The sequence below is a fragment of the Pogona vitticeps genome, chromosome 1, assembly GCF_051106095.1.
Source record: "Pogona vitticeps strain Pit_001003342236 chromosome 1, PviZW2.1, whole genome shotgun sequence".
NCBI classification, from domain to species: Eukaryota; Metazoa; Chordata; class Lepidosauria; order Squamata; family Agamidae; genus Pogona; species Pogona vitticeps.
In genome coordinates this window covers 31,073,728-31,098,941 of record NC_135783.1, presented here as the reverse complement: position 1 = coordinate 31,098,941, position 25,214 = coordinate 31,073,728, and the positions used below count along the sequence as shown (strand labels likewise).

At 39.8% G+C, this 25,214-nt stretch overlaps 1 protein-coding gene across 6 annotated transcripts in view; it reads right to left on the bottom strand.

Annotated features, from left to right (window-relative positions):
• The window catches only part of KCNK2 (potassium two pore domain channel subfamily K member 2), a 181,385-nt gene that overhangs the window by 44,741 nt on the left and 111,430 nt on the right, over positions 1–25,214 (bottom strand). For 3 of the 6 annotated variants that reach the window (XM_078382954.1, XM_072990262.2, XM_020808679.3), the window contains exons 4-5: positions 7,587–7,768; positions 2,291–2,477 (exon numbers count right to left, since the gene is read on the bottom strand). In XM_078382954.1, coding sequence (XP_078239080.1) covers positions 2,291–2,477; positions 7,587–7,768 — 369 coding nt within the window. The remainder of the gene's footprint in view (positions 1–2,290; positions 2,478–7,586; positions 7,769–25,214) is intronic. The other 3 variants (XM_078382955.1, XM_078382956.1, XM_020808680.3) reach the window with 1 other exon arrangement.

Here is a 25,214-nt window from a genome sequence, read left to right as displayed (position 1 = left end):
CAACTGATCGTTAGTAGCTTCTACATATTGTATGTGTTTTAAGCAGTGAAAAGCAGTTATAACTCAAGACAATTAATGTTGTAGTTGGCAGTGTCAAAAAGCACAATATGTGTGGACAGAAGTAAGGAAAGAGGATTGCTAGGATATAATTATAAGTAAAGAGGATATCTATGACATGTCATCCCCCCCCCAACCTATGTTTGAGTTTATGGGTGGGTTTGAATATGTTTGTGAGTAATCTGGTGAGAAAGGCCAGATTACTCATAAACATGTTTGAACTTACTTCTAGGTTTAAATGTAGCTTGCAGAGAAAATGTGAAATGTCATAGAAATCTTTCCCCTAATTAGAAGTAAATTTTATAACTGCAGAGCTGAAATGGACCCTCTGGATCATCGAGTCCAGACCCTGTCAATGGGGCACAGTGAGTCACCATGATCCCAAACTCTGGCTCCACAGCCAGATACATAAACTACGGAACTATTCATATTTTCATGTATATCTATGTATCTGCACTCTAGCATGCAATAGTTCCTAAACCAGAATCATTTCTTGGTTTTAAAAAAGGTTGTGTGCCCTTGCTCTACAACCATTATATAAGGCAAAGTTCAGTCATACAGAAGCAGATCTACAAAAGTAAGAAAACTTGGTAGAGCTAAGAAATAAGATGTGCATGGGATATTGGACAAATGAGTAAATGGGAGAGGCATGCCTAGAGTGTGTTTACATACTCTAAACAACTGTGGGTCCAAGGCATGCACCTCAGTCACAGCACGATTAGGGACTAGAGATACGAACAAACTGCCAAAATGGCGGTTCATCTTGGTCTGTCAAGAGTAACAAACTACCAACCACGAATTAACCCCAGTGAACCAACAAACCACAAACTGGTTCATCATTTCATCAGGGTTTTTTTAGACAGCTTGTGGCTGTCTTTAAAAATAAGAAGCTGGAGCTCCAAACACAGCCTGATCCTCCACGTCATTCCCACTGCCCCCTCACCTTCCTACCTCAGCTACTGCCACCTGCAGCACTACAGTCTCTGCCACTGCGGTCTCTGCTGCCACAGTCTTTGCAAAGATCGCAGCAGCAGCTTCCCTTAGGGCAGCGGAGCTGACTCTAAGGGAAAATGGGCCCTTTGCTGCCATTTGCAAAGGGTGTCCCAGTTTCCCTTAGAGCTGACTCCACCGCCCTAAGCGAAGATGTTTTTGCCATCTTTGCAAAGGGCAGCACAGCTCCATTGCCTGAAGGGAAGCCAGCACCGCCATCTTTGCAAAGGGTAATGCAGTTTCCTATAGAGCTGGCTCAACTGCCCTGATAGAAGCCGTTGCCACCATATTTGCAAACGGTGGCCCATTTTCCCTTAGGGCATCAGAACCAGCCCTAAGAGAAGCTGCAGCTGCCATCTTTGCAGTGGGTGACCCAGTGGCCAAGGTAAGGAGGCAATGGGGACAGTGAGAAGGAGCTGGGGGGGCAGGCTGTGGGTGTGTGGGTCATCTGTGCGATGTGGGGGATAGCCTAGCCTAGCCCTTCCCTCTCTGCCTTTGGGCCTGCCAATCAACTGTTCAGCAGGCACACAAGCCCAGGAGATTAGTCTTCTGTCTCTGGCTATGGGGGATGAATAAAAACAAGTAAATATTTATCCCTTCATACTTGTCAGGGCCTCCAAAATTGACAAATACGAAGAGACGAATATTAGATGAATCAGCAATTTCTGACAATTACTGCGATTTGTTTTTTAATTCATCCCCTGTCTAATTAGGACCATTTCATATATTAGGGACTATAATTTCAATCCATAATACCTTACAATATCCTAAATTCTTTTACTTTAAATACACAACAGAAACAGGAGAAATGCTGTAGCTGAGTCTCAGAATAATTTTACTGTTTGTTGTTGCCATGTATTGATTGACTCGGCATTTTCATGGCAATTTTTAAAATAAGAATACATCACATTGGAATGGCTTCTAATTTTCTGGCATCAATAATTCCTTCAGAGGTCACCATGGAAGCTGGAGCTTAATAGTGGAATGAATATTTTGCATGACAAAGGAGCACAATTTCAATTCTGACAAGTACATTTAAGAACAATGAGAGAATCTGAAAGCCTGAAATTCATGGAAAGATACTAATCTCTGTTGATAATATCGACTTAGACAAATTGATAGTATATGACTACAGGGCTCATAACAATATAGTCTATACTGGAAAGTCATTTAAATCATATATAACCATTCTGTAAACATCTGTACATATGACAAGTTTGTCAGCAGAATACAGAACTCTTACCTGCAACGTAATCACCAAATCCAATGGTTGTTAAAGTGATAACTACAAAATAAATTGCATCTAATGTATTCCAGCCTTCTATATGCTTGAATATGACTGCAGGAAGAGCAACAAACAGCACACATCCAAACAATATGAATATTATTGTTGATATTATGCGAATCTTTGTCTGACTCACATTCCATTTCTAGAGAGAATGAAAACAAAGAAAGGGAAAGATGGACAGAAGAAAAGGTGAGAAGAAAACATTAGTAAACTTTTTATGCATGTGAACTTGTTTAAATATAGATTGGCTGAAATCCAGTAATATCTTGCAACTAAAGTAGAATCAATGGAACTTACAAAGGAGTTGAATCACCAAATCCCCACTGATTCACTGGGCCTACTCTAGTTGCAAATTACTACTGGATTTCAGCCTCCATGTTTTTAATCTTCATACTTAAAGTAAATTCAACACAATTATGTTAAATTATAAAATAAAATCACATAAGAACAGGCACTAACAGCAAAATCAGATGATAGTAGAATGGATTAAGACTATTTTAGGGGCATAGGATAAAACTCTTGTGCTACATGTTATATGAGTTGGCAAGGGGCTGACCTTAGCAAATTGATTCCAAAGACATGGCACAACCACGCTGAATGACCTGTGCCAAGCAGATCTACAGAAGATCTGCAGGAGTATTTTAATGACTGCCAAACCTTCTATGCTCGAATGGATTTATGCACTGGAAAAAAACAAACAGAAAAAATAGATGGGTGAGGGGCCTTACAAAGCTGCTTACCCCAAGTTCATCACAGTCCTAAGCATAACTGATTTCACTGGGGTTTGTACCATGAGGTGGTAAACATGTGTGGTTCAGATGGGAGGCAATGGTCCATGACTTCCTCCTGCACTTTTTTACGTATAGAATATATTTCTTCCAGATTAAAAAGGCATTTTGTTCTAATACACACTTTTAACGTAATTTCACACATTTTGAACAGTTTTTTTTTCCTTTGTCAGTGGACAGCATTGAAAAATTTCTCGCTGTGCCAACAGACACACCACAATGTAAAACAATGTAAAATGCATATACAGTGGGGTCTCGACTTACGAACGGCTCGACATACGAACGTTTCGACTTACGAACCGCTATCATAGGAATATATGGACTCGACTTACGAACTTAGATTCGAGTTACGAACTCTTTTTTTCCCTTTTTTAAAAGCTAAGTCATCTTAGGTTAAAAGGAAAAAAGGAAAAAAATATCCCCCTCTAGTGGCAGAAGGCGGAATAGCAGTTTCCCATTAGTTTCTATGGACGAAAAGAGCACATACGGATTAAATGGTTTTCAATGCATTCCTATGGGAAATGCAGATTCGACTTAAGAACTTTTCGACCTGAGAACTGCCTTCCAATACGGATTAAGTTCGTAAGTCGAGACCCCACTGTATTTATTGCACTGTGTTTCCTGCAAATATAGTTGTACAAATTAGTCTTGTTGGATTTATATATAGTTTACCCTGAAGGATGTTGTTTCCAACGAAAATCATAAACAATATCAAAATATGAATAAAATTAATATCAATATAAATGCAGGTACACAGTTTACAGCATATATATGATAGTGACGGAGTTCCTTTTGCTGGACAGCCAATCAAATTATGATTGGTGCAAGAAGCAACAGATCTGTATGACCTCGTATGTTTGCTCCAGGAAACATCAGTGTGCTAACATACCCACAGCAGTTCTAATCTTTGACATGTCCTTACTTGGGTTTTCCACTTCCTTTAGCATTTTTTTCTTCTGTTGTATTATTTTTGCAGTTAACAAACAGATCAAGCCAACAAATGGAACGGAAGTCAACCTTATACGCACCCAGTGTTTACACTTATTAGTAAACCAAGTGCAGCAATTGTCTTGCAATGCCTCCAAGTTGCCCACTCATTCAGCTTCTTTTTCCTCTTGCTTTCTTCTACAATCAATGCAATACTATCATATTTCTAAAACAAAAAGCCTCTGGCAAAGGCACTACTGAAATATCAAGGTTTTACAAGAGTCTTGGGGTGATGGTTGCACAACACTGAATACAAATTAATTTGTCTTTTTTTTTCTTTTTTATAGACAGCTTTGGCAAGAATTATCACAAAACCCAGAAGTGGCCAGCGTCTTAATGCTTTCTCTGACTTTGCTTCTCAAACCCATATCACTAACCAACTCCTACCAAGTGTATTCGCTGAGACGTAATTCTCAAACTCCTGTAAGAGGAAAACAGTTTGCAAACTCCCCAATTTCTTTTCCATTTCACCTTGTTCCCTATGTTGATTCTTAAATTAGAAATGAGTAAAGATAAAGAGGGTTATTTTATATATGCTGTGTCCAATCTCTTGCTTATTTCTTTAAGGCAAGGGTAAGATATCAGCTTTAATGCTGTGAGTTGTTAATTTTGTATGAACAGTTCACTCCTGGCAAAAAATTTAAATCTCTTCCCACTGCATATAAACAATTAACTTTCATTTACCTGGATGGGATATTTTAGTCTCCCAGAGTGAAACTTCAAGTCAATTAGACCTACAAGGTAAGCACTGTACTGTGCTGCCTAAACTATTGTAAGCAGTATCTCTGAATTTCAGCAACTTGCTATGTACAATTGTTGTCATTGTTGTTCTTATTCTTTTTGTTGCTTTTGATATTTGATAATTTTTGTCTATAAGATGTTAAAATGATTAAGGGGTGCAGGAAAAATTGCTCTGAAAATGAAGGTGTGTTTAAAAGTATAGCTTGGAAATAGTTTACATTAGTCATTTCAAAACAATTCACCGCTTTTCAGCAAACCTGGAAACAAGCTCATTATACGATCATGTTGCTCTGAAGAATTTCATGCCTGACAGTTTAGCGTGGAAGTAAACTAAGGGTTAAATTGAAAATATATTGTAATGAGTAGAATTGTTTATGTTGCATATGAAAATATGAAATGACATTTGTAAGTCTTATAGCACACAACACTGGTAATCATAATACTGTAGTCTAATCTTGTAACAGTGCCCTGGATCCTTAATGCCACAAGGTCTTATTGGTCTAGGGGCTTATACATATACAGTGGGGTCTCGACTTATGAACGATCCTACTTGTGAACAATTCAACTTACGAACCTGCCCTATAGGGGAAATAAGGACTCGACATACGAACTTCCCTCGAGTTACGAACAGGAAAAGAAGTGCCCCCTCCCTCCCCCGAGGCCTCTGGAGGGGAAAAAAGGGTCAGAAATTTAAAAATAAATAAAGGAAAGTCACTTACCAGGCCTTGGTAGCCCCCAAACAGCAGGAAAAAGAGCAGGAAACAGCTAAAAGCTGACACCCAGAAGGGAGCCTGGCAGCCATTTTGTGATTTTCCCCCACTCCTGCACCCTCCTCTCCCCACTATCAGCTGATGGGCTGGCTCTGAAGAGGCTTGGGGAGGCTTGCTCAGCACCTAAAAAGCCTGCCTGTGTGTCTTTGTGCTGAAAAAATCAGCACAACATGCTTTAAAACATGATTTAAAATTGGCTTTGTTGAAAAAAAAAGATTTCTAAGGTGCTTTGCAAACTGTTCCCTGCCTTCCTCCTCGTTTCCTGAACCTAAGGGGGAAAAAGAAAAATATCCCCCTCTAGTGGCAGAAGGCGGAATAGCAGCTTCCCATTAGTTTCTATGGATGGAAAAGAGCAGATACAGTTAAATGGTTTTCAATGCATTCCTATGGGAAATGCAGATTTGACCTAAGAACTTTTCGACCTAAGAACCACCTTCCAATACGGATTAAGTTCGTAAGTTGAGACCCCACTGTAGACTACTCCAGATCCAGCTCCCCCAAAAAATGCTAGTCAAAACCATAACAAAACACATAATAATGGCAGTTAGCCAAATAAGGAATTGGAGACTTCTAGAGCTGCAAGACCTGCAAAAAATAGAATTTTCTATTGAAAACATCTTGTTAGACCCACCCAGACCCCCTAGAATGTGCAGATACTGGATGAGATAATGTTTACAGAAAGTAATAAAAGTGATAAAAACTTGAAGAGTTATAAATATGGTATGATAGGACACATGCACACAGGGCATTCAACTCATAGTAACAACATGGCTCCACACTGTGCTACATACACCAGATGCCAACTAAAGGTATGTAGCAGAACAGGTGGGCACAGAGGCAATTCACAAGCATCATGGATTTTCCTCCATAGATTTTACCTGACAGATGGTTGGGTGAGCATTTTAAAATGTCATGTGTATGTGTGCATGCACGTGCGTGTGCATGTGTGTGAATATGTCTCCCTCTGTGTGTGTGAATGTGCTTAGAATTTAAGAAAGCTATTTCCTTTTATATATTCCTACTTTTAAGAACTTTAATATTTTACGAGATGTATTCTCTGTCTTTTGTTTTTCAGTGTCTCTCTTTTAGGCTGTAAACGTCTTCATTTTTTAATTCAAAGATGATTTAAGTTCTTCTTATAAATTGAGTTTTAATACCTGCATCTTTTTATAAGATGCAAGGAAAGGTGTGTTTTTTTAAGTATTTGTGCCTACAGTTTTCTTCATAGATGTAAGACTTCTGTATTTTTACAATAGCTTTAGAATATTCTGTGCATTTGGAATATAGAAGCAATGTAGATAAATAAAGCTGATAGAAGTAGACAAGCTTATATTGCCAAGAATTATTGTAACAATGAAAAGATTTACACTTTTATACACAGATGAATATTGATATAATTGTCATTGATTGTTTGGTATCATTCCAGAATTAACCCTTAACTGGGGTCAATGCCAGCTCTAATGAACTTCTTATTTTTTTTTTCCTCTCAGGACATCTCTAAAGTTCTGTCAGACTCCTAGGAAGGGCTAAGCATTAGTTTTCCTAACCCGACATTACTGTTTATCAGGCAAAAATCATCTGGAATGAAAACTGTCCCAAAAAATCCAGCCAATGTTTGTCTCACAAGACCAAGGAGGAGAAAATACATATTCTTTTCAATAGGTTGGCTCCATGGGGAGGATGGGGAACTGAAATTCACAGTTGGTTAAGGAATCCAAGACACATAAACATAACATAACCCTTTTGCTAACAAGCCCCAACCACAATCTGAGTGGCAACCCTCAATACACTGGAATTCCATGGGGTGAGAAAATAACTCGGGAATCATTCAGGGCCGTTTCTTTTTAGCTACCTGAATGAGGATTAGTTTTATTACTGCCACTTTAGAGTGGGTCCAAGACCTCTTGTTATTCTTTTAAAAATATTTACATTTACATTTCAGGACAAGAAGCTTGGCATACTCACAACAAATGTGTCTTCTACTTTGGCGATTCCTTTCCCAAATATGGTACCTAGCTGATCTCCAACTCCAGCCAAGAGAAAACCAAAGAGAGGAATCCCCAGTAAGGCATAGATGATACAGAATATCTTTCCACCTTCTGTACGGGGTGAGATGTTCCCAAATCCTAAATTACAAACAACTTGAGCTGTTGATAAATCAGTTAAAGGCATTAAATTACATATCTAATTAGTACTGTCCATAAGGATACTTTTAAAAGGCTCTCTACAAATATATATCACATAAAGACATTCACATGGAGCTCTTACTCTAACCAGATAGCTAAACTTACCTCAAAGTGGATGGCACTCGGGAGAAATTATATGAAAAAAATCAACTTGTATTTCTAATACTGTTGGAACTTTTTTTTAACAGACTTCTTAATCTCCAGAAAATGATATCTCTGCAAAATCATTCATTTCAATGAAGTTCTTCCTGCCCCCACTGTTTCCCTAACAAGACCAGATGGAAAAACACTGAATGGCTCACAGAGTGCAAACTTTTATACAATAAAATACATTTTCCCCCCTAAATATATAGGGTTATATCCATATTTCTCCCTCTTTTGCACAGGGAACCAGGAACTAGTGGAGGCTTCCCAATGGAGGAAAGAGTTTAGATATAAGGTCTATTCAGTTCTCACTCCACAGCATTGCCTCCCATACATTTGTAGAGTGTTCTAATTCTTGTTAGTGGAAGGCGGTACTTGAAGCTGTAAGGGAGAGAATCCAAGAAAACTACTGACTCTTCCCTTCTTCCAGTGCCAAGAAAACTCCACTGAGTGCAGACATCGATCCATCCCACAGGAGTTCAACCACAGTTACATTACCTATGCAATCCAGTTACATTAATAAGACACCTGGATCCAATGCAACTCTAACAATAATTTGTGTGAACCTGGCATGTAGAGATACACAAGAGAAACCTGCCTGTTACTATCCGAGCAGGTCATACTATTGTTTAGCTGCTGGATTTCTCCTTCATCTGGACTTTTTGTATACTAAGCAGAAAATTATATTTAAGATATTTTTCCTGTTCTTTTATATTCAAGTGAAGTTCATTTTGCCAAGCCTTTGATTTGTGAACTTCGTTTTTCAGACATTCATGCTAACACTTCAGAGCCTAGAGCTTTTTTTGATGGTTGCCAGCTGCCATTTTCTCTTGCCAGAATGTCCTGGAACAATATATCTGTGTTCTAGTAAGAAAACATCAGCTGCCAATTGAAATTTCCTGATGCTCTTGAGATAGTTCTTGCAATGGGAAAAATCAATGTTTTGCACCAAGAAAAATGCCCCTTTTTTGGTATGAAACTGTGGAATTCATGGAATAGAATGAATTGTGCAAATTAATCAAAACCTGGAAGATTGTGGTTTCATTTAAAAATCTAAAGCACTAAACGGCTGTTGACATCTTTATTAACAGCCACCCTGCGCTTCCGTAGTGGTTGTATGTGTGTAGCTTGTTTCCCAATGGGAAACCACACTAGAAATATTCCTTGTAAACACATCCTGTTTTGTTGACATAGCATACATCTATGAAAACATGGAATTTAGCACATACTATTTCCCAAGAAGGAAAGACCTGCACCTATTGACAGATTTCATTCTCTGGGGTTTCTATAAGAAATCCATAGAAAGAAGCCTAATTAATCCCTAATCAAATGACTGTGCAATAAATATTTGACTATATGAGGCTACCATGACATTCTCCAGCCCCTGCTGCTTCACCAGGTTGGAACCTGGCCCTCATCCTCTTCACAGAGGCCATTAGACTCAAATGCCCTATGATCAAGAGAGGGAGTGTGCACGAGTCATGGAATGAAAGCAAGAGGCATCAGCAAAATGGCTTCTAATCACTGCTTTAGTCACCTGCTGCTGATTCACCAAGCTTGCCCTGTACCTTCCCCTCCCGCTCCCAATGTCCATTAGACAAAATTGTGCTGCAAGCAGATAACCAAATGCTTAAATTCTCTTTTCTCCTGGAAGAGAGACATAGCTGGATACAACCCTTTATATACACGATTAATATGTTCACTTCTGAAAGAATCTGTGTACGAGGAAAGTAAGGAGGAAAAGAATGAGACTACGAACTTAAGCACCGAAACCCTCAAGAAGACAGAAAAGAAGTGTGCAGAGCTATGGATGTTCATAAGTAACTCGATCAACAATATTTAGAAAGAGTGACATCTATAACAGGCCAAGAAGAAGAAACCAAAAATAATTCTGGACCAGAGTACGTGACAACTTGAGAACACCTGTCAGCCTAAGTTTAAAAATCTCTTTCCTGTTAAGTTGCCAATTCCATGATGATTTTTTAGCTGAGAGAGAATGTTGTCACATAATTACTTTTTTTTTCCAATTCAGTCTGTTGCTCAGCACTGTTTTGCTTTCATTGTGATTTGCAGCCTTCCCCGGTACTATATTCCTCACCATGCACAAAACATTCTTCTTGTGTTAGAACAATTTTAGTATGCTGTACTGCTTTCAAATAGTATTGAAGAATCACTGTACGGGAAATTTCCTTCGATGTACAAAGTATAATTATTTTGTTTTCAATATGTTGTCTTTTGACTAATTAAGCAGGTTCTTTTAAGATTTTTTTTTACTTTGTTCCAAGGAACCTTATGGCTGGTGCCTTTGCATGAGACATGGAAATGGCAAAAAGATTGAACAGCCCGTACTTCATTGACTAGTGCTTCTGAATTTTTAAGAAAAGGAGATTTCCCTATCTCCACACTTTAATAAAAGACTTTAAACAGCTTCAAAAGAAAGTCCAAGTCATTCACATTTTCTTCTTTCTGCCCCACATCTGGCAGTTGATCATATTTCTGTTCAAACCATAAACAGCTGGGAAGATTTACAGATGAATCACCAGCAAAGCCTGAATTGCACCTTCCCTGGCACTGTATTTGTCAAAATGTGACATTATATCCCTCTATACACAGAAAATCTTAGATCAGTCCCCAAGCTTATGAGTTGGATCTAGACTTAGCCATATTTTGATGGTGTAGTTGGTGGGACAAATTAGACAAATGGATTTACTTTAAGAGGGCAACACATCTATCCTCTTCTTTTGGTTACCACCCAAATCATGAGTTTGAGGTGTACTCCAATAAAATCCTAAATTACTTTAGCCCTAGTGTCTCTCCTACCTGCCATGCCAGTCTGAACTCAGAGTACCCTCTCCTACTTGATACCCATTTGTCAAGCCAGTATGGTGGCTTGATGAGAAGTGCTTTCAGCAATATTTCTGCAATTATGGAAGAACATTTTCTTTTACAGAAATAGCCGGACTTGAATGTCATCCTTTGCTTGGGTGCCCTCTTTTAAGAACCATATAAAAGATCCACAATGCATGGAAAGGGGTAATCACAAATTTAAGATCTTGCTTGATTCTGGGAGATTGCTTCATTTCTGTTTTGGAAATCACCTGCTGTAATTCTTCAGAAGATGAAGCGAGGCCTGAATAAGCCTGAATAAATGCAATTTATTTATATAGCCAATAATTTATTTTAAAAGAAAATCCAACCAATATTAGCCACTTCTTAGAAAACAAATAACTAAAGTTTTGAATTACAAAATCTAGTTGTTGTATTTTTGTTATTTAAAGTTGCTATTTTAAGTTGAAATATGGACTAGGAACTGTCCTTTTGCCTGCCTATAATATTTGATCAGTCAGTGAACCAGAGTATGTAGTATATGATGAACAAAATCCTATTGCTTAAAAAATGCACTACAGTGGTCCAATTGAATCAATGGGGATAGGGTGAATCAAATCCGCCATAGTTTCATTGATTCAAATGGGCCCAATCTAACTGCAACTTACTTTAGCATAGTAAAAGCAAGTGTGCTGTTTATTTATCTCCCCATAGAGCTTAAAGCACTCTCTGGGTGGTTTACAATTTAATTATTAAGGTTACATATTGTCGCTCCCACCCCCATGAGCAAGGTACTCAATATACTAGCTTTAAAAGGATTGAAGGCTGAGTCAACTCTGAGACAGCTGCCTGATCTTGTTGGGATCACAGTCAGGTCATGAGCAGAATGTTGACTCCAGTACTGCAGTCCAACCACTGTGCCACAAGGCTCTGCAAGTCAGTTACGAGTGGGTTCATATAAATAAATGGACAGAATCCTATTGCATTACTTTCTGCAGGCACACATCAGATTGTACTACTAGAAATAATTAATTTTAAGTTTCCCATGTCCCTGTTTCTGCTTCTAAGGCTCCCTAGGGCTCCCTTTTTCCCTGGGAAGCCTTTGGTAGTCTTTGGAATGAGAACAGGAAAACTCTAAGAGTAAAAAATTGCCAGTTGGCTACCACTGGGATTGGGACTACTAATCGCAAAATAGCAGCAATTTCTCACTTTTAAAGTCCCCCGCAAGGCTCCCAAAGGTCTCTCCAAGGGTGCCCTAGGGTGCCCCAGAAACTGAATGGGAAACCTAATTTAAATTAATTATTTCCAGTGCCACATCTTATTTGATTTACACCGGTGCAAAGTTAAGCAATAAGATTTTGCAGAGGAGTTGACTCACTAACATACTACTGTTTCAATGGGCCCACTCTATTACAATTTATTGTGTTAAGCAAGAGGATTTTCACCAATGTGGAATAGGAAGAGTTTGATGGGCAGAGGTTAATCATTTCATTGGCTGAGGTTGACAACACAGTGCAAATATAATGAAGGTGATGTAAGAGGTACAGGCTTAATCCTAACCTACTACAGCCAGTACATCTTTGAGTTAGCACTGCAGTGTTATTCAGAAATAGGGTCCACTACATCAGTGGTTCTTAACCTTGGGTTACTCAGGTGTTTTTGGACTGCAACTCCCAGAAGCCTTCACCACCAGCTGTGCTGGCTGGGGTTTCTGGGAGTTGCAGTTCAAAAACACCTGAGTAACCCAAGGTTAAGAACCACTGCACTACATCAATAAGACATATTTAATTGACCAATTTTCTCTTCATTTTCTTTCTCACTTTTTTTTTCAAACTAATCATGTGAATTTTGGAATCTATGTCCACACTCTGGGCACGGGAGTTGCAAATTATGAAACACACTATAATAATTTTCATTTCGTTCCATTGCCTGGATTGTCATGTGCTTTTTGTAGAATTCCATGTGCTAATTGGCCCTGGATGACTCTTTTAAAAGGCTATGCCTGGAAGCAATGATGAGATATAAAGAGCTCAAGTTGAAATTTGCTTTTTTTTAAAGTCATAGATGTACCCTTCCTTAGCTTGTGGAAGTAAAAAATTCTTAACTGTTAGAGCAGTATGACAATGGAACCAATTATCTTAGGAGGTGGTGAGTGCTCCAATGCTGGAGACTTTCAGGACAAAATTGGACAACTATCTGTCAGAACTGCTTTGATTTGGATTCCTGCGTTGAGCAGGGAGTTGCACTTGATAGCCTTACAGGCCCCTTCCAGCGCAATTGTTCTATGATTCTAGGATCCTAAGACAATGTTATTTCAAAAACTCATCTCCAAACACAGTCTGCCATTCAGCATGGCGATATGTGGCAATGGGCTGCTATTTAAGAAAATACAAATCAAGATAATTTCTTTGGGCAAAGAAATTGGGAAGGAAAAGTTATATCAGTCTCAGTCGGGCCATCATCTTATGGCACTGAGCACTGCATAGCACATCTACAGAACTGTTTTCTTTTTTCCTCTTTTTAAAGCATGATACAAACATTCATCATCTTCTTTGCATTTATCAATAAACAAATATACATAAGAACTCAACATGGAAAATCTACTAGTGAAATACAACGTTGGAGGGGTGGACTGGTATCCATAGGCCATGCAAAAATCTTTCTTCAAATTCATGCTGTCTTAATTAACTTAACTTTCTAAAACTGTGCTGAGGCAGGTTGCCTATAATTACTCTATTCAGAAGCTAAACAAGGTAATTTATTGGCTGCATAAAAATGAAAAAATCAGCATAAAATTTTTAATCAGTTTTAAATATTTCATAACATTTTAGCCTTATATTAAATATTACTGTTCTACCTATGATACTAGAAGCTCAACGTAGACATAAATAATCCCATTGTTTGTGGCAACCTAGCCTAAATATAACAGATGAAAATCCCAGTGTCTTCACTGAAAATTACTAAAAATATCTTTGAAACCTTTAATAGGGTAGCAACAAGCAGGATATAACATGATGTCGCTTAACATACATAAGGATTTGGTATCATGTTTCAGGCAACAGATTACTGCCTTTTGTGTTACAGTGGCAGTTTTCAAATTGGCTTACTTTTTGAATACCTTAATTGACACTAGTGACATTTACAAAAAAATGAGATACTATATAGCTCATTGATATACTGTGTAATCCTAACCCAAAAATGCAGTGGCTTTAATGGCTTCTGCATGGAGAGAAACCTCTGTTCCTTGTCTTGTGCCAGCAGAATACCTTTGTGCTGGCTGATCTCATCAGAACAGCCAAAAAAGAATTTGAATGGCACAATGAGAGAGAGGCTAGATGCCCCTAGATCCAGACTTCCACCAGCCAAAGAGCACAGCAACTGTGCTAGAACAAAGTCAGGCTACTGTAAGGGTGGTCCCAAAGAATTTTCAAAATTCCTGGATTTTGGTGTGTCTGGACTCAGAACAGCTTCAGCTGGCCTAGTGTCAACTCAATTGGCCCTCTTGGCTAGTTAAGATTGCTACTTTAAGAGACGACAGAAGGAGAGCTAAACATTCGAAACAATATTGGAAAAGAGTGCATGCTATGTTGGAACAAATATTGCTCTGTAAGGTGCCATTAACCCCAGAACTGTTTTTATTGAGTATGATACCTGAAAATATAGATAAGTCAAAGGATTATATAGTTATATACATAGTTACGGCAGCCAGAATTCTATATGCTAAAAATTGGAAAAGACCAACGGTACCGACACAAGAAGATCTTATTGAAAAGATACGGGAAATAGCCGAAATGGACATTTCAACAGAAGTCATGAAGGACTATCCCTTGCAAAAGGCAACAGAAAGATGGGATCTATTTAACAAGTGGACTGAATCAACAGGCAACTTATGAATAGTATATATTGAAATGAGAATTTAATCTAGAAGGCAGAAAAGAGTAAATAGAATAACTTAAAATCTTGATATGGCAATAGGTACAGAATGGATGGAAATATGTTATTGTCTCCCCTCTTCCTCATCAATTCCAATTCCCTTTTCCTTTTTGTCATCCCTTATATAAAAAAAATTAAATTAAAAAAAAGAAGGAGAGCTAAACATTATTTGTGGGGGAGGTGTGGTCCATACTTGTTGCACAGACCTCTTTCCATACATATACCAGGAACCCATTCCACCAATATAATCTCATTCTCAGCATTTTGAAATTAAACCATGGCCCGCACTAAGGCTTTTTTTAATGCTATGCTCCATATTCTTTGGTTTTGTTTTGGCTTTGCTGTTTTTGTTTAAGCTAACATCCAGGTGAACAAGAGGTTCACAAAGTTTGCTGATTGTTTTGTAACACTTCGTATGGTTCAAAAAATAGTATCTGTTGTTTTTACTCTTATGGACCAACAAAATTACAAACAGGAAAGGCTATCCTCATCTTTACAAGCTATCTTTTCTGTTTTTGCTACACATTATCTAAGGAGGAGGAGCTCTCTCACTCCAGCTTCAGGTAGAAAAGTGGTATTGTTTGCCTTTTGCATGGACTGTAAGACATGGCAACATGTCTTACATGTCTGAATTTAATACTCGAAACATTATTCCAGCTCAGACAATGAGGACACCACAGTTTCAAAAAGTTGTACTTGAGATTATCTCCTCCTGTCTGGAGGCCTGTCCTCCACCTTAAGGGTAACGAAAGTATCTATTTATCCATTTTGTAGTTTGTGAAGAATTGCAGTACATCTGGATCTTGATCCATTACTTGGCCTTCTAAACCCCTGTTGCTCACTCACTAGCACTTCCAGAGAATTTATATAAGGTAGAATGTGATGCTGCCATGCTTGCTGGATATCAGCAACAAGTTATTGCAGCACATCAGATAACTCTTATTTCTTCTTTACAGTTTCAGCTGACAATGCCATTTCTTTAAGAGGTCAAAAACAATAGTTTTATAAATTAAACAGTGTCTTAATTACTCCCTGTACAACATTAAAAAGAGCCTCATGGCGCAGTGGTTAATCTGCTGTACTGCAACCAAAACTGTGCTCACAACCTGGGGTTCAATCCCAGGTAGCCGGATCAAGGTTGACTCAGCCTTCTATCCTTCCGAGGTCAGTAAAATGAGTACCCAGCTCGCGGTGGGGGGGCAATATGTAGCCTGCATAATTAACTTGTAAACCGCCCAGAGAGTGCTTTAAGTGCTATGGGGCATGCTTTGCTTTGCATTAACAACCAAGGAAGTTTAGAGACAAAACAGAAATAATGAAACCAATTAAGAGTACATTTTACTAGTTCCTAGGTGTCATCAATGTGTGAAGGTGGAGGAGGAAGAATGGAAAAGGACATAAAGAACAGGGAGTCAATACAGTTAACACTGTGCATATAGTTCTGCGTAACAGTCCCCTGAGTCAATATGTAGGACAATATGAGGCATCTGAATGCATCTTTATTTTGTCCAAACCTGATTTGTGTACCATCGGATTCAATCTGTGTCCCAGATCCAAATTGATTTATACATTTGAAATGTCAGTGCACTGGGACACCAAAACATTTTTTTCTTTTTGCATCGATGTACATGGAATTTAGAGACTTTAAAATAGGGACTAAAGCTTCCAGATTTCAGACAGCAAGTGTCAGAGGTTTGAATGCTAAGTATCATTAAAGTTTGCTTTTAAAAAAAAAGCAGATTAAAGCCAGTTGTGCCCCGTGAAATTCAGTTTGTGCTCTGGACACAAATCAATTTGTAAATTCAGTTTACAGATTGAATCAGTGTTCAGCAATGAATCTGGCCTTTCGACTTTAATCCAGACTTCATACAAATTTGTCTGAATCAGTTTGATCTGCTGTAAAATTTCTGAATCTACTGCACAGCTCTCTTTACATACCATCTCTCTTTCGTCCTTAGAAAAATGTTGGGTGATTTTTATTATTCTCTCAGAGAGTAAAAATTCTGTGGATGTATTCGTGAAGGCAAATATCTGTGGATATTTGTCACTTTGGAATAATTTTTATTTTATGGTAAGAAAGCTCAGAGGATTCTGACAATCAAATTTCTCTTCCTATTTATTACAATAATGAACATCAGCAAATGTATTAACATCCAATAATGTTCTGGAGGCAATACAGTGGTGCCCTGCAAGATGGGCACTCCGTTTGACGACAAAATCGCATCACGACAATTTTTTGCGATCACAAAACGATGTTCCCTATGGGTGAATTTCGCTTTGCGATGATCGGTTCCCTACTTCGGGAACTGATCATTGCAAAGCGATGCCTTTTTTAACAGCTGATCGCCGGTTTCAAAATGGCTGCCGGGTAAACAAAGCGGCCGCTCCTGTTTTCTGGGACAGATTCCTCGCAGCACAGGTAGCGAAAATGGCCGCGCTATGGAGGATCTTTGCTGGACGGTCAGTTTGAAGCCCCTAGGAACGCATTAATCTGGTTTTAATGTGTTTCTATGGGCTTTTTAAAATCGCATCACAACGTTTTCGTTCTACAGCGATTTCGCTGGAACGAATTAATGTCGTGATGTGAGGCACCACTGTAGTAGTAATAGTCATCATCAGCAACAGCAGCAGTAATCATACTAGAACTAACAGACACATATAGGACACAAGATGGTTTGCAATAGTATACGTTGATGAATGAATAAAAACATAAACTATTTTAACCATAATTTTAAAATATAGCAGTAAAATCAAAATACAGCAGATCTCATTCCACAACAAATCAATTTAGTTGGGAAAGGCCAGCCTGAAAAAAAAATGTTTTCATATGCTGGCAGAAAGACAATGGGCAGGGAGCTCAACTAGTCTGCCCCAGAAGGGAGCTCCATAGACTTGGGAGACCTACTGAAAAAGGCATCTCTATTAGTTTGTTCCAATGAAAATGAAATTCTTGTTTCTTTAAAAATAATTTTTTTAAGTAATTTGTGACTAAGGGCTAATACCATTATAACAAGTAGAACTAACAGAAGAGTATTGATGATACTGTGTGTGCTTGACAACAGTGTACCTGGTGCTCTTCACAAAAGCCCCCAAAGGACAATCCCAAATGAAGACTGATGTGTGGATCTATGTAAAAAAATATATATTTTTCAGTTTTTATCTCCACCAAGAGCAGGTATTTAATAAAGTTTATGATGCTAATCACTCCAGCAGGATCAAGAAACTCCAAAATAACTGAGGCAGTTATTTTCTCCCATCTGTTGCCAGGACTTCAGGGGAGTTCAGAGAGAACAGAGAAACTGGAGGTGGAGGATCGAGATAATGTTGCTGCTCCTTTATGCTTTGACTCTGAAACCCCTAACCTCTACAACATCACTGAAACTAGGGAAGGACTTTACCTCCTGCAGAATACCTTCCCAAGTTGCTTCCCTCCATCCTGAACCTTAGCAAATCAATATGAGACTGAACATTCCTAATAACTGCACATAGAACAGTATGATCTAAACAATTCTTAATGTAAAGCATGGCTGTCATCCCACTGTACACATGTAGTTCTAGTTTAGGTCAATCAAGTAAGATTTTTATTTCTCTGGAAAGACATTGTCTCAGGGGAAAAATAGCCACACCCATAACTGTGTCAAATTCTTCAGCTTATATAATTTAAAGCAAGAGATGAACAAAATATCCAGGTATGATGGATTGCAACCCTCAGCCCAACTTATTACTTGTTCCATCAATAAAATATTTGAAGAAGCATCTTGCATTTCTGTTGCTGAAACTAAGCAATTGTGACTCAAACAGTAATATAGAAGGTATATTGTTAGAAACAGGACTTCTGTAACTGTTGGAAGTTGTCTGAGTATCGTAGAGACATCTCACTTCCAGTACCTTGCAAACTTGTTTGCTCTGTTTTGTAATTGGTCATGTAGATGAAAACAGGAGCTCATGCATGAATCTCTGTGGAATTACTACCAGTTTCTAACAATGTGCTGTCTGCACTGTCTCGTTATACCTTTGTGTAATCCAATATGACCTCTTGAAGAGAAAGCAATCAAACAGCTGAATGTTCAAACGGGCAAATGAACAATCAAACAGCAACAACAACAAAACAGTCCTTCTCAAGGGAGATCCAGGAGCACTCTGCTTCATGCAGAGTTCATAACACATCTATCTATCCGTACTGAACCAGATTTTGTAACATCACTATAATCTCTAGGGATGAAGAATCCTTACACAGAGGTCTTTGCTCTTCTGATGAAGTAATTTTATACCAGTCACGTTTAGCCATAAAAAGTTTATAGACAAGCACAGCCAAGGAAGCACCCACAGTTAAGGTTTACAAGAACTGAAGCAGCTACCCAAAAAGCATCAAAATAAATTAAGTTCAGTTAGGCAATTTAAAAGTCCAATTATTTAAAAGAGAGATAAGGGGACTTCTTTGACAGCAAGAGTAAGACCACACTGTTGGAAATATACTGTGATAGCAAATTTACCTTCAGTATAAGTTACAAAGATTACTCTCCAAAACAATTCCATCTCTTAGTTACCAGCAGCACAACAGCATATGGCTGAACTAGAAATAGCCATATAAAATAAGAGTGACAAGAATACTGGCTTTGTGAGAGCATGTTTCCTTCTTCTGCATATCCTAAGTATTCATCATATGATGTCAAATGGCCTGATGATACTACATTTATTCCAAACAAAAAGAGATAGGGTTGTTCAGGCTAAAAGGGGAATTCTGGTCAAGGGAGTGGGAATTTGATATCTGCAATAAAGCAACAGTGTTCTCACCACACACAGATTTTCCAGAGAAAAACAGAACGCAAAAGACTGGATGCAGAGAATAGCTTGGCCACCCAGAACGAGCACACATTCTACCACCCTTCTACATCTCTGTATAAAAAAAATTCTCCTTGTCATTTAGTGCACAGAGCAAATTACCTCAGACTGAGAACTCGAAATTGTATCTGTCACTCTTTTTCATCATATCCGTACTAAACATAAAACCACTTCTCATAAAGCATTTACCACCTACCACATGTGGATGCTTTGTAATGCCACCTGTTACTCAAAGAACCTGAAACAGACTTTAGATGTACTGAAGCGCACAAATGGACTTTCTCCTTTTTTCTACTTCCAGCTCCAGTTCCTGGGTAACTCCATGAGTCTGTTGTTGTTTTCAAATAAAACAAAGGCCAACCTCCTTTCCCCTTTTCAAATTGAGCGTTTTTGCATAGATTTTTTTTTTAAATGTGCAGTGTGCACATTAAACACCTGTATATTGTACACTCATACATTTAAAATTGACACTTTCTTCCTGAGGTGGACTCTCAGATAGTTTACTCAGACAGAATAGGTGGACCTGGGCAAATCCACCTATAATTAAGACCCCTGCTGTTATAAAAGCTAGCTAATCAAATAAATTCATGGATTGCTGCCTTGTCGTGGCGAAGGGGCTTGAATAACTCAGAGAAGCTATGGGCTATGCCGTGCAGGGACACCCAAGACGGACAGGACATAGTGGAGAGTTCCGACTAAACGCAATCCACCTGGAGTAGGAACTGGCAATGCCACTCCAGTATCTTTGCCAAGAACGCCCCATGATCAGAAACAAAAGGCTAAAAGATATGACGCTGGAAGATGGGCCCCTCAGGTCGGAAGGCGTCCAACATGCTACTGAGGAAGAGCGGAGGACAAGTACAAGTAGCTCCAGAGCTAATGAAGTGGTTGGGCCAAAGCCGAAAGGACGCTCAGCTGTGGACGTGCCTGGAAGTGAAAGGAAAGTCCAATGCTGCAAAGAAGAATACTGCATAGGAACCTGGAATGTAAGATCTATGAACGTTGGGAAGCTGGAGGTGGTCAAACAAGAGATGGCAAGAATAAACATCGACATCCTGGGCATCAGTGAACTAAAATGGACAGGAATGGGCGAATTCAGCTCAGATGATTATCATATCTACTATTGTGGACAAGAATCCCGTAGAAGGAATGGAGTAGCCCTCATAGTCAACAAAAGAGTGGGAAAAGCTGTAATGGGATACAATCTCAAAAATGATAGAATGATGTCAATACGAATCCAAGGCAGACCATTCAACATCACAATAATCCAAGTTTATGCACCAACCAGCATTGCTGAGGAGACTGAAATTGAACAATTCTATGAAGATTTACAACACCTTCTAGAACTGACACCAAAGAAAGATGTTCTTCTTATTCTAGGGGACTGGAATGCTAAAGTAGGGAGCCAAGAGATAAAAGGAACAACAGGGAAGTTTGGCCTTGGAGTTCAGAACGAAGCAGGACAAAGGCTAATAGAGTTTTGTCAAGAGAATAAGCTGGTCATCACAAACACTCTTTTCCAACAACACAAGAGGCGACTCTATACATGGAAATCACCAGATGGGCAATATCGAAATCAGATTGATTATATTCTCTGCAGCCAAAGATGGAGAAGCTCTATACAGTCAGCAAAAACAAGACCTGGAGCTGACTGCGGTTCTGATCATCAGCTTCTCATAGCAAAATTCAAGCTTAGACTGAAGAGATTAGGAAAAACCACTGGGCCACTCAGGTATAATCTAAACCAAATCCCTTATGAATACACAGTGGAAGTAAAGAACAGATTTAAGGAACTAGATTTGGTGGACAGAGTGCCTGAAGAACTTTGGATAGAGGCTCGTAACATTGTCCAGGAGGCAGCAACGAAAACCATCCCAAAGAAAAGGAAATGCAAGAAAGCAAAGTGGCTGTCCAACGAGGCTTTAGAAATAGCAGAGAGGAGAAGGGAAGCAAAATGCAAGGGAGATAGGGAAAGTTACAGAAACTTGAATGCAGACTTCCAAAGAATAGCAAGGAGAGACAAGAGGGCCTTCTTAAATGAACAATGCAAAGAAATAGAGGAAGATAACAGAAAAGGAAAGACCAGAGATCTGTTCAGGAAAATTGGACATATTAGAGGAACATTTTGCGCAAAGATGAACATGATAAAAGACAAAAATGGGAAGGACCTAACAGAAGCAGAAGACGTCAAGACAAGGTGGCAAGAATACACAGAGGAATTATATCAGAAAGATTTGGATATCCCGGACAACCCAGACAATGTAGTTGCTGACCTTGAGCCAGACATCCTGGAGAGCGAAGTCAAGTGGGCCTTAGAAAGCCTGGCTAACAACAAGGCCAGTGGAGGTGATGGCATTCCAGTTGAACTATTTAAAATCTTGAAAGATGATGCTGTTAAGGTGCTACATTCAATATGCCAGCAAGTTTGGAAAACTCAACAGTGGCCAGAGGATTGGAAAAGATCAGTCTACATCCCAATCCCAAAGAAAGGCAGTGCCAAAGAATGCTCCAACTACCGTACAATTGCACTCATTTCGCACGCTAGCAAGGTTATGCTCAAAATCCTACAAGGTAGGCTTCAGCAGTATGTCGACCGAGAACTCCCAGAAGTACAAGCTGGATTCCGAAGAGGCAGAGGAACTCGAGACCAAATTGCTAACTTGCGCTGGATTATGGAGAAAGCCAGAGAGTTCCAGAAAAATATCTACTTCTGCTTCATTGACTATGCGAAAGCCTTTGACTGTGTGGACCACAGCAAACTATGGCAAGTTCTTAAAGAAATGGGAGTGCCTGATCACTTTATCTGTCTCCTGAGAAACCTATATGTGGGACAGGAAGCAACAGTTAGAACTGGTCATGGAACAACTGAGTGGTTCAAAATTGGGAAAGGAGTACGGCAAGGCTGTATATTGTCCCCCAGCTTATTTAACTTATATGCAGAATACATCATGCGGAAGGCTGGACTGGAAGAAACCCAAGCCGGAATTAAGATTGCCGGAAGAAATATCAACAACCTCCGATATGCAGATGATACCACTCTGATGGCAGAAAGTGAGGAGGAATTAAAGAACCTTGTAATGAAAGTGAAAGAGGAGAGTGCAAAAAACGGTCTGAAACTCAACATCAAAAAAACTAAGATCATGGCCACTGGTCCCATCTGTTACATACAGCACTGATGTTACCTGTCTGTCATGGGTTTGGAGGGAAAGTTCCATCCTATGGGGAGTGGAAGGCGGGACATCAGGAGGAGGGGCTGTACTGTATAAATATGTGATGCCTGTGTGGTGAGAGAGAGACGCTGAGAGACACTGGGTTGTGACGAAGCAGCAGCTGGGAAGAAGAAGCTGTTGTGGGAGTCTGTGTGTCAGACAGGGTACTTCTGTGTGTCAGAGTACCAACCTGATAGGTTCAGGTGTCTGTTGGTTAGCCAGAACTGATAGGTTCAGGGTCTGTGCTTCAAGTTAAGGGTTCTGGGTGAACCAAACTGTATGCTTGTATGAGTGAGAATAAGCCACGTTACTTTATCCTATTCACCTGATTGTTTATTTACCCTGTGTGTGTATTTAAATAAACCTTATTCTTTTTATTGTTTAAAAATCCATCCCTGGTCTGTGTGACTTCTTATAGGGAATGGTTGGTGGCAGCTTAGTGTAACTGTGTGACAGATCCCAGTAGGTCTGAGTTTGTCACATTGATTGGTGTCCAGCGGGTGGGATACGACTGGTCCAGTTGTCCAGCGGTCCAGCAAAGCCTTGGCAAGTGTGCCCAGAGCAAGGGGGGTCTAGTCAGGGACAGTCTGAGGCGCGTAGGTAATCTTCTAGGTGTACCTCACGGGGAGGTGCACTAGTGGAAGAACGTGCCAACTGGGGAGACTTAGATTAAGGTGCTCTGAGGCAGCCTAGTTTTGGCGGGAAAAAGCTGAGGCAAATCTGCGTAGTAACAGTGAGCTAGCTTGCCAGCTGAGAGGCCCAGCAGAGGGGGGTAGGCTCTGACTCGATACTGTTGCAAGTTAGTGCTGAAGAACAGCAGCAATCTCTAGGGAGAGCTGGTTCTGAGGCAAGAAGGAAAAAAAAAAAGTGGTCGTTTTATTTTGAGGCTTGACTTTTTAAAGCAGCCTGTTCTGAGGGGGGATTATGCCCTTGACTCGATGCCAGATGGCCGAAATGAGTGAAGTGAAAGACCCCCAGATTGACCAAGGTTCTGAGGATGAATTTGGCTCAGTGCAAGGTGACAGCACAGGAGAGCAGAACCCAGAACTCAGAAAATTGCTCATAGCCCAACAGCATGAACTGAGGATGAGGCAATTTGAAGTGGAGGAAAGGTTAGAGAGAGAAAAAATGGAGGAAAGGGAAAGAGAGAAACAGCGGCAATTTGAATTAGAGAGAGAGAGAGAGAGAATGGAGAAGGAAGAAAGATTAGAGAGACAGAGAATTGAATTGGAATTGCAGAGAGAGAAAATGGCATTTGAATTAAAAAAATTGGAACTGATGAATCAGAACAATAATAACAATAGGGATTCTGAGGGAGGCCAATTGTCTAAAGCTGACCTGAAGAAATTCCCTGTGTACCACAAGGGAGATTGTCCTGAGGTGTTCTTTTCCTTAGTGGAAAGAGCGTTTGTGGACTTCTCAGTGAGGGAAACTGAGAAGATGACCATCATGCGATCTTTAATCAGTGGTAGCCTGGCTGAGGTTTATGCCGAGATGCCTGAGGAACTGATGAAAGATTTTGCAGAGTTTAAAAAACTGGTGTTTGCCAGACATGGGATAAATGCAGAGCAGCTGAGACAAAGATTCAGGTCCCTCACCAAGAAGCCAGAACAGACTTTTACCCAAGTGGGGGCCCAATTGGTGAGGCTGCTTGAGAAATGGCTATCGCAGGAAGGGACAGAGACCTATGAGCAGCTTAAAGATTTGATAGCACTGGAACAGTTCTATTCAGTCCTGCATGGGGAATTGAAATTCCAGGTGAGGGAAAGAAAACCGAAATCTGTGGCAGCAGCCGCAGAGATCGCAGATTTTATTTCCCAAATAAGAAAGCCCTTGGGTGAGGGGAAATCTGTAGGTAAACCCAAAGAAACCTACAGCAAGTACTCTCAGGGACCAGGGAAAAGCCAGCAAGGGGGAGGGGCCCATGGTGAAGGGAAGCCCTCAGACATGAAACTAAGACCTCAGATTTTGGAGGGAAAACCAAAACAAGATGAGAGAGAATCAAAATACACCAGAAAATGCTATTTCTGTCAGGGAAAGGGTCATCTAATCTCAGAGTGTGAGAAATTAAAGCAGCTAAAAGGAATGGTGCCTCAGAATTCTAGTGGGACCAAGCCAAAAGCTGTGTTCTGTGTCCAGAAGGAGCAAAGCTCATTGTCACAGAGGGAGCCTGTTGCTATGGCTACTCAGTCTGGAACAGCTGCATCTGCTGATCAGGCTGAGGAAAATGGTCCTCTTGTGGAGGTAAAGCGCTGCTTGCTGATAAAAACAGATTCTCAGTTGTTTGAGACAGCAGGGGTGGACGTAGGAATACTTGACCGTCAGTATAGGGGGCTGCGGGACACTTGTTCCCAGGTAACCCTGTGCCATCCAGATATTATTCCTAGGGAGTTTATAATCCCAAATGAGAGCATGAAGGTGGCAGGGATTGAGGGGCAGGTAATCTCTCTGCC